At 37.7% G+C, this 16,771-nt stretch overlaps 1 protein-coding gene across 9 annotated transcripts in view; it reads right to left on the reverse strand.

Moving 5' to 3' along the window:
* DICER1 (dicer 1, ribonuclease III) overlaps positions 1 to 16,771 on the reverse strand; it is a 72,863-nt gene that overhangs the window by 15,526 nt on the left and 40,566 nt on the right. For all 9 annotated transcript variants that reach the window (XM_055361879.1, XM_055361882.2, XM_055361888.2 and 6 more), the window contains 13 exons: positions 16,481 to 16,613; positions 15,316 to 15,558; positions 14,530 to 14,684; positions 11,956 to 12,088; positions 11,035 to 11,110; positions 9,867 to 10,006; positions 6,878 to 7,057; positions 6,435 to 6,648; positions 6,158 to 6,311; positions 4,575 to 4,757; positions 4,212 to 4,317; positions 3,604 to 3,779; positions 1,879 to 2,659 (listed from right to left, as the gene is read on the reverse strand). In XM_055361879.1, the coding sequence (XP_055217854.1) occupies positions 1,879 to 2,659; positions 3,604 to 3,779; positions 4,212 to 4,317; positions 4,575 to 4,757; positions 6,158 to 6,311; positions 6,435 to 6,648; positions 6,878 to 7,057; positions 9,867 to 10,006; positions 11,035 to 11,110; positions 11,956 to 12,088; positions 14,530 to 14,684; positions 15,316 to 15,558; positions 16,481 to 16,613 (2,674 nt within the window). The remainder of the gene's footprint in view (positions 1 to 1,878; positions 2,660 to 3,603; positions 3,780 to 4,211; positions 4,318 to 4,574; positions 4,758 to 6,157; positions 6,312 to 6,434; positions 6,649 to 6,877; positions 7,058 to 9,866; positions 10,007 to 11,034; positions 11,111 to 11,955; positions 12,089 to 14,529; positions 14,685 to 15,315; positions 15,559 to 16,480; positions 16,614 to 16,771) is intronic.

The following is a 16,771-nucleotide window of genomic DNA, read 5'->3' on the forward strand; positions in this document are numbered from 1 at the left end:
TTCTCAGAGCTTCCGTATGGCGACTACTCTACAAAACCATATCTGAATCCTACAGCCTCAATTATCTGAACATTTCCACTTCATATTCCATGAGGTCTAAAATCTCAACTCTAACATTGACTTCCCACATTTCTCCCTACCTCCCTGCTACTGCCACTGCCCCCAAGTTGCCAGTTTACGTGGTTGTTATGACTGCGCCTCCAGTCCACCTCAAGATCATCCTGGGAGGCCTTGGACACACTCCTGACTCTCCCGGATGAACAGTTAGGTGACCTGACAGGAGCCCATTCGACTCTCTAAGTGTGAGTCCCCTAATCTGCAAAACAGGGATGTGTTGTCTCTTTCCCAGAGGCTTAGAGAAGAGTAAATGAGTGAACACTTGGGAAATGCTTGGTGTGCTGCCTGGTGTGATGGTTCTATCCGGAGCAGTTAGTGTGATGGGGAAGGGGAAGGTCTCCAAAGCCAGGCTGTCTGGATTCGACCCAAGCTCTGCCACTTACTTGCCAAGTGACCTTGGGCAAGCTAACTTCTCCAGCCTATTCTCACCTATAAAATGGGGAAAATAAAAGTTTCTACCTCTCAGAATTATAAAAATTAAAATAGGTTTATATGCATATATGTGTATATATGTGTGTGTGTGTACCTGTGTGTGCGTATACGGTTATCTTTTAGAGTAGTGCAGAGTAAGCACTTTTAAATTGTTAGCTAAAATTATTTCTTCTGAAATTCTCACTCACCTCAGCCCCTTCCTCTCTACCAGAACTCTAGTTCTATCCCATTCTCTGCTTCTGCTGTTGGTTTGGATATGCTTTTCAACTCACACTACATTCTGCTACCAGATTAATCATTTTAAACTACCACTTTATTAACATTAATAGTTCCTTGCTCTAAATTCCTTCAACAGTGCCTACAACATTCAAAACACGTGCAAACTCCTTAGCCCAGCATTCAAGGCCTTCCACGATACAGCTTCACCCCACCTGCCTTTTCAAGCCTTTTCTCAGGTATTTCCACACTTCTGACTGCTGCCACGGCTGCTTCCCTGACGCTGACATGCTCTGCCATCTGTTCACTTTGCTTATGCACTGTCAACTTGCCTCCTCCATTAATGCCATCCTTGATTCAACAGTGATGCTCCTTCCTTCTGAGTGCTGCAAGTTATCAGCAGCTTTCTAAGGTATTTGTCCAGGAGGCTCATGCTGCCTTGTGACACTTCTTTTTTCCATTTTTCCCCCATAACTTGAATATCTTACCTTCATTCCTTTTCTTAAGTCTTAGTCCATGCTGAGTTTAAGAGCCCGCCCTTTCTCTGAGCTATCGAGCGTTTATTACTCAGAACTCTGGTGTCACCCTCTTCACATTGGAGAGCAGCCAAGCTCTGTGAAGCTTGTTACTCTTCTCCGCTCCACTCTCCAAAACTTTGGAGATGAGCTCCTCCACAAGACTTGTGTCTTACTCATGTCTGTACGCCTTGTAAGCCAAGACGTACCCTCTCAAATAAATGTTTAACTCAACAAAGCAGAAGCTCCTTGACTGACTACAATGCACATTTCTTCATATCCCCCTCAGGATCAAGAGATGTACACACTTGCATAGCTTCCTTTGAACTGACTTTCAATCAAAAAGTAAGGCACGTGGAGATCAGCTAAGCCCCAAAACCTGAGTGTGGGATTGGTGTAAAGCAATACTCATCAACTGCCAGGTAGTTCTGCCACAGGCTTTCGCTGGCCCTGGTAGAACAAGGGAGCAGCTGTGCTCGGCCGGTGTAGCAATTTCTGAGCATGATACGTTCTCATCCTCTGAGATTATCCAACACTGCAAACCACTTTCAGGCACACTGAATAATTAACTGCTCAAAATAAAAAAATCATCTCTTACCTTTTTGCTTCTCATGTATGAAAGGCGGCCCTCATGCGCATCAGGGTAAGTGCAAAATAGATACGTGGTGATGGCATGCTTTAAAAAGGAGTCGCCAAGCATTTCAAGCCGCTCCAGGTTAAATCCATCACTAGCGTTTGACAGAGTCAAAGCCTGAAGAATAAGTCCAGGATTGGGGCCAAGAGTCCTTGAGGAGTACCCAATAGAAGGGCTCTGCTCAGAATCCATCCTGCCCTTGAGCACTTGAATAGTGTCTGTCGTACCAGGCATTACGGCCATCACAGGACTTCCATCTGAGGTAGATTTGTTAGCATTTCCATCAAGGTATTTATTACTCAGGAGAGTACATTCATCGCTGGGCTGGGGCTGGTTCTCATAACTGTATAAATTCTGAATGGAATATGAGGTAGTTGGTTGCACGGGTATTTCCTGCTTGTAGTAATTTAGCTGATTTCCTTGGCAAAAGTCTCTGTTAGCTAAATCATAACTGCCATTGGCGAGATTTTGATTGTAAGAAAGACCATTAATTGCTGTAAGATCTGCTGAAACTTCAACGTGGAGCTTACCAGGGGACTCGCTGAGCAACGTTCTGCAGTTCACAGACATTTGGTCATGATTTTCTAGAGAGGAGGTTCTATTAGCACCTTGATGTGCAGCATTTTCAGGGACAATTGTGCTGTGCTTACAGTAATTATCATTTTCAGCTGAAGAGGAGTTAGAAATTGAGATGAAAGATTTGCTGTCAATAGATTTTTTCCACCCGAAGTCTAAGTTAGGGTACCTGCAAAGACATTTTTATAACTTTACATCAGATTCTTCAAAACAGCTAGGCTGAGAGCAACAGCAATTTGAATTTAAAAACAACAACAAAGATCCCAAAAATGTACTCCTAAACTTTAGAATAGAAGCAAGTTTCCAAATTTTTAATTTACAGTGTAAATTATAAAGTGGGACATGGTTTTATCTACTGCTTTAATCCCTGGCCCTAGACTCTAGGTGTGGTAGTTAAGAAGGTCACGAAGCTTGCAGGCATCCTGCAGGACCTGGGGCCTAGCTTCATGGGTTGGAATCCCAGGCACTCTGGTTAACCCGCTGAGTAACTTTGGGCAACTTACATAAACTCTCTGTGCCTCAGCTTCTGCACCTGAGAAAAGGGCTAACAATTCCTATCTCACAGCACTGTCTTAATGATTAAATGAGCTAACTAACACAGGGTACAGCATTTAAGCTAGTGTTTGGCACTACAGCAACTAACCAATAAATGTTGTGCTTATTCCTATTACATTTTAAAATTCCTTCAATCCCTAGAACAGTCTTGATATTGCCAATTGGATAACCAGAACTAATGTGAGTGTTTAAGCCAATAGTTTCTTTAGAATGCAGAGATTTTACTAATGGGAAGAAAATAATGAAGACAAAGAACATGCTAAGGCTATTGCTTTTTAACATATATTTGGATTTTTAAAAGAAAAAACAGACTGAAAATGCCGATGCAGTAACAAAGAACAATTTCATTCTCACTCCAACTGTTATGGCTTAAGTAGTAATGGTTATTTCTGACCTCAGATTCTCATCTCCCTCTGAGACTTGACAAGACATAAGATATCCATTATTTTCTTTTTACTCTTTTAAGAATTATTTTATATACAATTTTAACTTAATTCTGTTCTTTTGCAAACAGGATCTCATGATCTGTGTTCTTTCTGGCTGACTGCACAGGCATACCTAAAATCTGCAGGAAGTGATCTGACTCCCACGCCAGCATCGCTGGCAGTCTGGGCTCTTAGCTCCTCTGCAGTCAAAAGGCAGTGAAGGCGATAAAGTATGCTGGGGAGACAAACAGCTTTTCTCCACAGTGATGCTGGAATTGGATGTATAGCACAGAGTTCTGGAACCAGTATCTTCAAGTAAGGGGAAAAATGGACAGATAAATACAAAGCGCACACACAAAAGAAAAAAAAAAAAGACCAATTTCACTAATGGATAAAGAAAATCATAAATGCTAGTAAAACTTAATTTTAAAAAATATTTGTAAAAATAATCCTCTAAGGCCAAATGGGATTTATCACAGGATTTATGAGAATGATTTTGTGATATATTAATGGGCCAAGTATAAAAACAAAACTCTCAATACTTACCAAAAAGAACATTCAAATAACATTCAACACATAATACTAATTAAAACAAAACAAAACAAAATTTGAGGATTAGGTAACTTCTAAAAAATTAACGAATCATGCATTTAACTTGGTAAGATAAAATTCAAACTTATCTTTAATAATCTTTAATACTCAAACAAATACTAAGTTATGCTAGTACAATTAACTCATTACCTGTTTATTCTGCAGACTTTCCCATTTGGCTTTCCTCTTCTCAGCACTGCTTAAAGGAAGCGCTTTCCCCTTCTGATTCAAATGTCGAGGTGTCAAAAGATTAAGTCTGTAAGAATTCCAAAACAATTTTATCAAACACACAAAAATGAGTACATATTCACAGTGGTTCTCCAAAAACCACCTGAAGAGCTCATTTCAACTACAGCCTCTTGGGCTACCCCTTGGGCAAGTTTGTGTGCAAAGCATCTCCTAATTTCAGATAGTCCACGGGTGGGCAGGCGGACAGTGAACCTCTGCATGTCTAGTGATGTCTGGTAAGAATCCCTCAAGTGCAATCCAAGTGTCATCTCTGAAGCCCCTTACCTTGAAGATGTGTGGTCCACATCCAGCAGTGGCTGGTTGAGATTGGTTAGGTCAAGGTTGTACTTTGTTTTATAATATTCTGCAAAAGTTTCATACTCAGGGGAAGGAAATTTACTGAGTGGGGTAAGATCAGTGTACACATCAGCTACATAAAATCGATGAGGCTGATCAAAATTGCGATATCTAAAAAAGAAAAACAAAAAAAAATCAGTTGCTTTTTGATTTAAATCAACTATTCTCAAAATACAACTGTTTGTAGTATGGAAATGATGATTAAGAATTCAAAAGAGTAAAAATAAGTAACAGTAAAAATTTGTATTCCAAACATATTTCAAGTATATAAGAACTGTATTTTTATCAAGTAAAAATGGACACATTATTGTCCCACTTTATTATTATTCTTGTTCTAAATATCTACATTTTGATAACACATGAAGCTAAATGGCACCTTTACATATCTATTTCATCAATATAAATAGTATAAAAAATTTACACTATCCAAAGAGTAAATACGTTGTATATTACTAATGCTAAACATTAAAGACACTTGTCATATAAAACATATTACGGCATCATCTATGATAGTGATGGTCCTGATAACTAACATTTAAAATATGGTTTTGAGGTGCAAAAAGAAAAAAAAAATCAAAGATTGAATTACAACTAGTATTTTAATTATTTGAAAACTGCCTGTATTTTATTGCCCCAAAACTCCATTCCCTAAATTTTTATAAAATAAGGAAAAAAATCATTCTGGATTTACTATTTTCACAGAGCTTAATATTCCTTATAAAAATTTTAAGAAATGAAATCATTATTTATAATCAAATTCTATAAGACTCTGGAGACTAAAAGGATGGAGATTTTAAGAAGAAAGCCTATCAACATTAGATTATCTGACCCTTTACAAAGGAAAATTCTTTATCTATAACGTTTTAGGTTATTATTTTTTAAGCAAGTATACTGGAGAGAACAGGTCGACCTTAAGAGTTTCTTTCTTTTCCCCGATCTGTTGCCCAGGCTGGAGTGTAGTGGTATGATCACAGCTTACTGCACAGCCTAGAAATCCTGGGCTGAAGCAATCCTCCCACCTCAGCCCTGAGTAGCTGTGATTACAGCACGCATCACCATGCCTGACTAACTAATATATTTCCTATTAGTAATTACAATGCTAAAGTCACAGCCCACTTATATTCCCATGTGAATAAGTGAATTTCTTTTTTTTTTTTTTTTTTTTTTTTTTTGAGACAGAGTCTTGCTGTTGTCTCCAGGCTGGAGTGCAGTGGAGCGATCTCAGCTTGCTGCAATCTCCGCCTCCTAGCTTGAAGTGATTGCCCTGCCTCAGCCTCCCGAGTAACTGGGACTACAGGCATGCACCACCACGCCTGGCTAATTTTTTGTATTTTTAGTAGAGACGAGGTTTCACCATGCTGGCCAGGATGGTCTCAATCTCCTGACCTCATGATCTGCCCGCCTTGGCCTCCCAAAGTGCTGGGACTGCAGGTGTGAGCCACCGCGCCCGACCTAGTGCATCTTTTAAAACAAAGTATCACCACCATTTTCCTTTCCATTTAAATACCTACCTTGGAATGATAACGGCATCTTGGTAATCTTCTAATTTAAAAACAAAGGGTGTTTCTTTTGTATACTTTGTACTGGGAATGCCTATGCGAGCTTCAGACTTCTCAATATCTTCCATGAATTTAAAGTCAATATCCAAAGTGCTGGAGTCATTAACTTAGAAGAGAAAAACGACTCTTTAGCTTGTTAAAACATGATACAGATAAGTTTCATACCAAAGCTGTATGTTTGTGTATGTGTCTAATTTAGAGTTATCAAAGTAAGAGATGTTTTTCTTACCAACATTAAGAGGTAGAACACAGTATGCTGAATCAGCGTCTGTAGGTTTAAATTCTAGTGCAGGTTTTTCAAGCCGAAGAATATGTGAGAATATATACTGGTGAAGTCTTGTAATCAACTCAAGCATTTGTAGAGACAACATGAAACCAGACTTCTTCAACTCAATGGATATGGTAACCTCTCCAGAGCGTGTGTACACAGGAAAGTGTGGAATCTTAGCAAAAGGAAACGTAAAGCACCCCTCAAAATTAACAGATATTTTATTCCATTACAGCTAACTTCAGAAGAGAAATGATGCTTTCTAGTGGAGAAATAGAAGAGGCACCTTGATCTTTAAATATTAAACATACTGAGGTAACAAAAGGTACTTAATACTAGTTTTTTTTTTTTCCTTTTCCTAAGCAAGACGTTTTTGACATAAGTACTCATTATGAAATACCTACCTGAGGTATGGGTTTGGCCGTCAGTATTCCAAAGCATCTTGTGGTATCTTCAGGAGGATAGAGCTTCCGCCTTCTAAAGTTGAGTTCATCAGGTAAAGGTGTAGTTAAAACCATTCCTATCACATACAGGTAACAGGGCTGATCTGGTCTGGGATAACTATCCCTCAAACACTCTGGAATCTAGAGTTGGAAAGGAAAATTAAGCGTCATGCTCAAGCATATTAACCTCTTTTCCAGATGTCAGCAAGAAAAAAAATTAATTCTGGCTTTACTAAAAGCTGATGAGAATAAGCTAAGAAAATACCCGAGGCATGACACTTCTTAATTACTTAACCCTGCTGGGTAAGTCAGCGGATCTCAGGACAGGGCTGCTGATAGTGGCCCAAGTTCACATACATTATAATGCAGCGCTGACTATATAGCTAATACCAAAATTATACATAAAACAATCCAACACTGCAGGGCCTTTTTAAAAATACTATTCATTTGATCTATTTCTTTTGACAAGAAAATTCATCTCTTCCTTGGGCTTTTTATGTATTAACTGTAGAGTATCAGAAAATGAAGTTAGGCAAATTTTTTAAAAATCACATATAATCCTATCACTCAAAGACAGCCTTTATTAACATTTTGATACACTGTATAATTCCTAGACTCTTTTTCTATGCATAAATACATAGAAACATATATACATTTATATTTTTCAATACAAATAAAATCACACAACACTGGTGTATATTAGGGTATGTGTGTGTCTGTGTTTGTGAGATAGCCTGATTTTTATCCCGTTACTGTAAAGAGAATATCTGTCAGAGTCAATATGAGCCAATATCATCATTTGTAATGGCTACCTCATTATGTGAGTGAACCATAATTAAATGGAGATTGCTGCTAGGCTTTCAATATTAACACAATCCTTCAGATTATGGTCTTGCAGTTCCTGAGGTTCAATGAAAAAGAACTGCATCTGTAGTTAAAAGGTACAAAAATGCTGGTAAAAGAGACAGTTATATTTAATAGAGAATCAGAAAATAAAGAATGTATCTATTAATTAAACAGGATGCCAGGCAGTACTATGCTTTTCTTTTTCTGTAGAGACAAGGTCTCACTATGTTGACCAGGCTGGTCTCGGATTCCTGGCCTCAAGTGATCCTCCTGCCTCAGCCTCCCAAAATGCTGGGATCACAGGTGTGAGCAACCACACCCAGCCAACACTATGCTTTTAGAAACACTAATCATTAACGACTTTATCACATGAAACTAGTCTCACGTGAAAATTTGGTATGAGGAAAACATGCATTTTGGGAAAATGGGTAACATTCATGATTTTTTAAAAACATGATTCTGAATCTTGAAAATGCTAAGCTGGGTGCAAAATTTTATAAAGTAAAAACTTGGTAAAACTGCATAAGCAAAACCAAAGAAACACATATTTAGGCTAACATACAGGCACAGCAGTCCCCGCTTATCTGCAGCCTCCATGGTTTCAGTAACCTGAGGTCAGTCATGGTCCAATAACAGGTGTGTACAGTACAGTATTTTGAGAGAGACCACATTCACATAATTTTTATTACAGTATATGGTTACAATTGTTCTATTTTGTTATTACTGTGCCTAATTTATATCTTAAACTATCATAAATATGTACAAACGTATTTTTAAAAGCATAATATATGCTATAAGTCCTCACTTAATGTCTTCGGCAGGTTCTTAGAAACTGGCTAAGGGAAACAACCAATTGGTAGAAAGAAACCAATTTTCCCACAGGCTAATCGACAAAAATCAGTTAAATTCCTCCAGCACATTTCTGATCACAAAAACATCACCAAATTTCTAAATTAAAAAAAAACACTTTTAATATTAAGCATTAAAATAAATGTGAGCTATAGATACACTTAAGAAAGATGAATAAAAACAAGGAAGATGATTATTCACCCACTTATTCCAGTTCAGGGCCAACAGTGCCAGAGTCTCTCCTGGCAGCTCAGGGCCCCATGCAGGAACCCATCCCGGACAGGACACCACTCTGTGGCAGGGCACATGCACACGCATCCCCATGCTCACTCACAGTGGAGCAGCGCAGACACGCCAGTTCACCTGATGTGCACAGTTTTGGGATGTAGTAGGAAACCGGAGTAAGCAGACATGAGGAGAATGTGCCAACCCCACATAGAGACAGTGGCCCTGGCTGGGAACGATTTTTTTTTTCCTTGTCAACGTTCTAATGAAACAACGTTGAGCTGCTGGAGGATCGGTACTATCTGCAGTTTCCACTGTGGGTCTTGGAACATACCCTCCAAGGGTAAGCGGGACTACTACACACAGCAAAATTCTGCTTTTGCTTGGGGTTCTTATGAGATAAAAATATTAACAAATATTTTAAAAATAAATACTTCAGCCAAGTTTGTCTATTACTAGAAGTCAGATTTAGAGATGCTTTCATGTGTGAACTCTGCTAGGATGCCCACAGATTGAGCTGGAAACACTCCATGGAAATAACTTATTTCGATTCCCAATGGCCCACACTGGGAATCTGACATAACTCCTGACAGATATTTGTGCTTCTACCTTCCAGTGTACCTGTCATCTTGAGAGGGCATCTTTTCACTTGCTTATTTTATCACACAAATCCTCTTCTGTCTTAGCCCCAAATCATAAGTAAAACAAGAATCACACCACTAAACTGAATGAAACAAAGAATGTCTATTTAAATGAAATAATCTCATTCTGGATAGAATATGACAGATGGGTCCAAGAATCCTTTTGAGAAGAAAAAAGCAACCTCTGAAGTGGAAGAGCACACAGTCTACATTAGGAAGGAAAGAGGCTGATCTGAGAGAAGCTGTGAATCGGAGAAAGGAGCTGAGATCCAGAGTGGGCCAAACTGTAAGGGTGTGGGAAGCCAGCCAAGCAGAGGAACTGAGATTTGATGTAGCGGAAAACAAAGTCAGAAATGCTAGGTTTTTACTCTGTTCTAACCAATACTAACTGCTTTTGGGTAGCACTGCCTTCGTTTCGTGGAACCTGGTCTTCCTGGAACACTGGTCTCTTCTTCATCATGCAAATCAAGCTCTTCTTCATATTTAACAGTCTCTTTCCCAACTGGCATCAAATGGTCATCCAGTTCGCCTAACAAATTTAAAGAGAGAATTAACACAATCCAGATTTTGCCTGATTAATTAGTAAAGAATTTAGAACAGAACTATGTTAGAAGGACCTGGAAAAGTAATAGAAACTAAAGCACCTTTGCCTTTTACAATTTAAAAGTAATCAGATTCACACTTTAGGCAAAGTCTATTCTGGCATCCGTATATTCCAATATGAGCAGGACTGCAAATTCTGTTCTAAGGTTCAGAAACAAAAACATGTAAACATGACATCACCACATATCAATGCTAAATAAAATGGCCATAGAAAATGGGTCCACTTATACAGAAGGAGCAGGATTGAGAAAAAAAAAAAAAAGAAACTGAGTTCATTTTTTTTTTTTTTTTTTTTTTTTTTTTGAGATGGAGTCCCGCCCTGTCGCCAGGCTGGAGTGCAGTGGCACAATCCCGGCTCACTGCAACCTCTGCCTCCCGGGTTCAAGCGATTCTCCTGCCTCAGCCTCCCGAGTAGCTGGGATTACAGGCGTGCGCCACTACGCCCAGCTAATTTTTGTACTTTTAATAGAGACGGGGTTTCATCATGTTGGCCAGGATGGTCTTGATGTCTTGACCTTGTGATCCGCCCGCCTCGGCCTCCCAAAGTGCTGGGATTACAGGCGTGAGCCACCGCGCCCGGCCCATTTTTTAAAAAAGGATTAATTTCTATACTAGTATAGACTAATTTGAGAGACTGACATATTAAAACACAAGTGTTCATGGTGCATGATTCAACAATTACGAAAAGACCTTTATGTATTTAAAAGGAGTCATTAAAGAGAGCAAATAAATGACAGTTGTTTGCAGTCAAGCTATGGAAAACAAAGAGCTCCCACAACAATGTAGGATCTTCAAGTTTCTAACACTTATGTTTATATTCACCAAAGCACATTAAGATCAGCAAGTGAATAGCTCTACAAAATCCTTAGAGATCTATAAAGTCCTCTATATGCTTTTTTTTTTACAATGGTTGCAATTTATTTTCATTCGTATATGCTTTTCAAACATCCTTACCAATTTTGTGCAGTTTCTCACAGCAAATGAGAGCTACAACTCTTTCAGCCAATCGTACACAGCTCATTGGTGGACCCTGAAAATAACAAAAACCTTTCCATTATATATGCACATTGCTGTATTACCTCTAGCACATGAAACACCTATGAAACCACTGCCCCAACATCTTTAAAGTTCAATTTACCAAAACAAAATTCTTTATTTTGAAAAATTCCAGCAAGTTTTTAAAAATTCTAATCTCCATATTTGAAATATTCATCTTTAAAAGTCCTGCCTAGTAAAAACTAAGTCATAATTAAGATTTTACAATTTTGATGAATTTAAATTTCAGCAAGATTTTAAAGTATCTTATTTTTACTAATCAATAACTATGTAACAAAAAGAAAGATTTATCAAAACATAGCTATAACATTAATAGTATTGAGCAGCTTTTTATGTGCAATAGAAATTAGTCACCTTGGAACATTTGGAAATCAGTACTGAGACCAAGAACAGTATTTACAAAAAGCAGATTTTTGAGTCACCAACAAAATAACTAGGACAACGCAACGATCTATAATAAGTTTTATATTACTCTAAGTGTCTAAGCCACAGTTGAATGATTCTGTCAAAAATGTGCATGTTAGTAACACCTTAGAAGAAACTTCAGAGATCACCTAGTCCAGTTCTAAGTATCTGTAAATTAGACAGTCTATTACAAATATGAACATGTAGATGACTACAAAAGCAATCTATAAATCTACTTTTGAAAGTAAATTTGGTTTTTATTTTTATTTTTGGTCTGTCAACACAAGGCTCCTGCTCATGAAAGTAGATTTTAAAATCAAATTTACCTATAACTTGCAAGTCTTAGAAAAGCTGAAAAAAATCCACTAATGACATATTTTAAAAGATAACAATCATTTCTTCTTCTAAACTTACAACAATGGAGGCTCGAAGAGGTGAGTTAATTGGCAGATAAAGAGTTGAATAAAATGTACCATCAGGCAACTCTCGGGTTCTGCATTTAGGAGCTAGATGAGTAAACGGATCACTTGGTAATCTAGCACAGTATCTGTGAAGAAAAAGAAATTCTGAGGCTGAATCTACAACTGAGAAAATATTGATATTTATAACCTCGAGTTTGATTTGTCATGTGCCTCTTCCCCTCTACTGAATTTGTATTTATATGCGGCATTTAAACTTCACTGCTTCAAACTTTGAATAAGACAGAATAGTGTTGTCTAACAGAACTTCTGCAAAGATGTTCTATATCTTCGATGCCCAACAGGGCAGTGGCTGGTTAGCACTTGAAATGTGACAAGTACAACTACGAAACTCCATTTTTTATTTTATTTTAAATTGAATTTTGAATTTAAATAGCAACGTGTCGAGTGTTACCATAATAGAGCACAAAGTATTGTTCAGAATCCAGTAAGAAAACATACTGCCAATGTTTTTTCCTTAATCATCTTACATTTCCCACCAACTACCAGCACACGTGTAAGGAAGGCATCAGCAGAGGGCGGGACAGCCCAGTGCTGACACAAAAAGGACAGTAGAACTAGCAACTCACTGAGCAACAGCACCAGGGAAGGTTGGAACAGGGCAGAAAGCTAGCCCAGAAAGGGATGCTGGGACAGGACCCACATCAGGAGGGTGCTGGAATGGGCAGCAGCCCTGTGAGGTTGCGATCTGTGCAGCAAGGGCACCTGACCACAGTTGCAGCCCTACAGAGCAGGGAGACTGGCTACATAGAGGAAGACTGAACACTAATTATTTTGAGGACAATGGGAGCCAAATTCCTGATTATTAGAGAAAGGAGGTACAAAGACAGAAAAGAGGAAATCTAGAATGAAACCTCTAGTGTCACACTGAAAATAGAGATATCAACAGATAGACACTGAAACAAATACAGATGTAAACATGAACGAACAAACATTCTAGCTCTGTCCACTAAAAAGCCTGGCAGCAGCAACACCCCGGTAGCAATGAATAAACCTAGTATCCAGTTCTTCGCTTCTAACTACAACTTTTTCTCCACTAAATTTGAGGAAATTGCCAACATCAAGGCTGGGGCAGTCTAGAATGTCTTGCGCCATGAAACAAAGAAGTGTTCAACGAATAATAGTGAGATGTTAAAAAGACAAAGAAACCAGCTTTAAGGGGTTCCCACTGGCCAAATATGAAACAATTTTAACATCAAAACAAACAGTAAATGATAATGATAGATTATAACCCATTAAATAAAACAGGAGTCCATAAGTTCACGCTGACATTAAAAAATGATAATATAAGAATGAATAAACGGAGAGAAGAAATGGATGGTAGAATGCCAACTAATAAATACAGAAATAATGGAGTTAGAAAATCATCATTTAGTAGCCATCATAGTAATAATCAATTTGGGCCAGAAATATCAAAGAATGCTTACACTAATGAGTCAAACTGGGAAAAGGAACAAATTTTATACAGTCTCAAAGTATCTCCCCATGAAATATCTACTAATTATAAAACGGGTGAAAGGGAACTTTACAGTAGAGAAAACTGGCAGACTTCACTCAAGTGATCTAAGTTACCACCGGTAAGGGCACAAATCAACATGGTGTGCGACTTGGTAAGCTAGGATGAGGAGAAGGCACCATCGTCTCAGTGATGTGCTGCCCAAAAACTTGTAACCTGGGTCTCATCATAAGAAAATAGCAGACAAACCCAGACTGAGAGTAAGACTACAAAATGAAGGCCTATCTATCTTCCAAAGTTTCAAGGTCATTAAAGTCAAGGAGAGACTAAAGAATGGTTCCAGATTGAAGGAGACTAGGAAGATGTGACAACAGGAGTTGAGGACAACTCCTGACTCTAAGGTGGATCCTTTGGCTACAAAGAACATTCTCATGAAACTGAATGAGTCTCTCTTGGCGTCTGGGTGAAAGGCATATGCGGAATTCTAGTATTCTTACAATACTTTAAAGTTTGAGATTGTTTCAAAATAAAAGGTTACAAAGAAAATCTTATACTTGCTCTTTTGTCTCTGAATAGAAATTATCCTGATATATAATCCAGGAATGCATTTGCTGTTCTTAGCTCTTAGAAATTTTATTATCAGCTCTGGACAAAGTAAATTACAATGTACCCAAAAACATAAATTAGTTTATCACAATCTTATTTTATTGCTAGGGGAAAATTCAACATTACCCAATGGTTATGGCACAAAACAAAAAATTTCAGGATTTAGAAAAAAATTGGTGAGAATTATAAAATTAAATTAAACCTAATTTAAAATGCCTTCATTATGTTAGCCTTGCCAAGGAATACTGAACTTTTATTGCTGCACGATACTGTTTTTGCCTTTTGATTAAAAAAAATGAAAAAAGAAGTAACTTTTCTTTATCGAAAATATGGCAAGTCTAAGTAAAGACTGGTAACCGCAAAATGTCAACAATACAAAATGTACAGCTTTAGACTTAAACTGTGCAACATTCCCAGGTTTTCCACACAAATGATATGATGCCATACCTATTGATGTGTCCAATGGCCGTGTTGATTGTGACTCGTGGACCACCATCGTCAGGCCTCAACACATATGGTGGGAAAACGTCATCATCATCCATGACAGGATCAATGTCAGTCTCACCAGTATCAACCGACTTGGAACACTTGTTTCTCAAGATCTGAACATTTAAAAAACAGAACTTATGATGAAAACACATCTTCTTTGCCGTATGCTGTCTGCCTCTGTACCTACAGAAAAAACTCTCCTGAAAATATCTCTCTCTCCTAAACATACTTCAGTACTCCAAAGTCACCTGCTGCAGACACCTTCTTCCAATGAATCCCTCCCAGTTCCAATCATATGGAGACCCTTACCATATGGTACAAAGTCTATACTGTACTGTGCCTACAGACACACACACACACACACACACACACACACACACGTGACTGTTAGTCTTTCTGAATGTAACTACCATGTCATCATTTTCCAATCACTCAATAACTTAAGCAGTCAACAGTTACTGTCCATATTTGCAATGCAATTTCCCAGACGTTCATCCCCAATAACATATGTGATGATCATTTTCACTGTTATTTTATTGTGCCCTTTCAAACACTTTGTATAACACTGCTGGGTCTCTGTGATCATTCTCAACTTCCTTACAATGTACACAGGGTACACCTCTTTTGAGATTATTGCCTGTAGATAAAACTCATTATCTGTTTCTATGGATACAAAGAATAACAAAGAAACCACATTAATTTTTTTTCCCAATCTGCCGGCACATGTTAGTATGTTGATCTTACCTTTTCAATAGCTTTGTAGGTTTTAAGGTCTTCTTCAAAACTTTTTATTTTGTCTGTATCCGCTAACATTATATAATTAGAGATGGGTGCCCTTGCTCTTCCTTTAGATTGAACATAGGATCGATATTCTGTGGGCAAATCAAAACGAACCACCAAGTTGCATTTTGGTATATCAACACCCTCTTCTACAATACTTGTTGCAATAAGCAGGTTGGTCTCATGTGCTCGAAATTTCCTAAGTACCTGAAAAAAAAAAATCCACCAAGAAAAGCACTTCTAAGAAAATTTCTAAAACAAAAAAAAATAGTAAAAGTAAATGACAACTGTCATTTCTGACACACATGCTCTTGGGCATTCTAAATCCTTAAGGCCAGGCTAAAGAAGATGACAGTATCACAGAAAACTCAGCATGCATGGAAACATGGACAAAGAAAATGATTTAATGAGACTCTCCAATTCAGGATAAATTAAATGGTAACATAAGCTAGTTTTCAGACAGTTATATCTATCAGACTGGCTCCTGGATTCTCCAAATTTGGAAATTATCAAAAAGCTACAATGTAGAAAAGGCCTTCAACAGGAATTATTCTGCTAATTTTAAGTTAAATAATAAACTTTAAATAGGTTTTTGTGTACAAGCCAGACCATGGTATTAGTTTTTAGCATCTTTACAATGCTGTTTCCTGTATTAAGACCTTACAAGGCACAAAAATATTTAAGCTAAAATCTATAAAATATAGCGCTGGTTTTTTTTTAAGAATTCAAACAAAATAGGCCTTTAAACGAAAAAAAGAAAACACTTTCTAGGAAAAGATTTCAGTTTGTTAATTCATAGTCATATGGAATGTACAAGAGTTAAGGTCATACATGCTTTGTCTTTCCATGAAATGCAGTTGTGTAACATCAATCCAATCACAGAAAATAAGCTGGTTGATGGCAATTAAGACACAAAATTGGTTTGCCAGATAGCTATTCTAATTCTGAGCATATAAATCACTCTACAGCTACCTCATGGGGACAGCTGGTCTAATATATGAAGAAGTATTCTATAATACAAAAAATAATAGTAATTCTGGGGAACTATGAAAAAAGGGAGACCCTATGGGCACTTTGTCTGTATATGTCCCGAAAACTGTTATTGTACACTTATTTTGATTTAAGTTACCTCTTCCTGTTTTCTGAATTCTGCTTCCATCTGTTTGTTGCGAGGCTGATTCTTCCCAATGCCATGTCCAGTTATAAAATTGCTACTGATATAAGCCAGCTCTGGATCTTGTTTGCCAGCTTCCTTTATCAATCTAAGAAAATTATACATATTTGGAAGTTAAGCGTTGCTGAGAGAAAATAAACTTTTGCTTTTAAAGCCTCCTTTAAAATGGAAGTACATGCATTTTTTGCCAACATACCTAATGAAATGGTCTTGGTCCTTTTTTCCCAACTTGCTTAAACAGAAATC

The sequence above is a fragment of the Gorilla gorilla genome, chromosome 15 (genome assembly GCF_029281585.2).
Source record: "Gorilla gorilla gorilla isolate KB3781 chromosome 15, NHGRI_mGorGor1-v2.1_pri, whole genome shotgun sequence".
Classification (NCBI taxonomy): domain Eukaryota; kingdom Metazoa; phylum Chordata; class Mammalia; order Primates; family Hominidae; genus Gorilla; species Gorilla gorilla.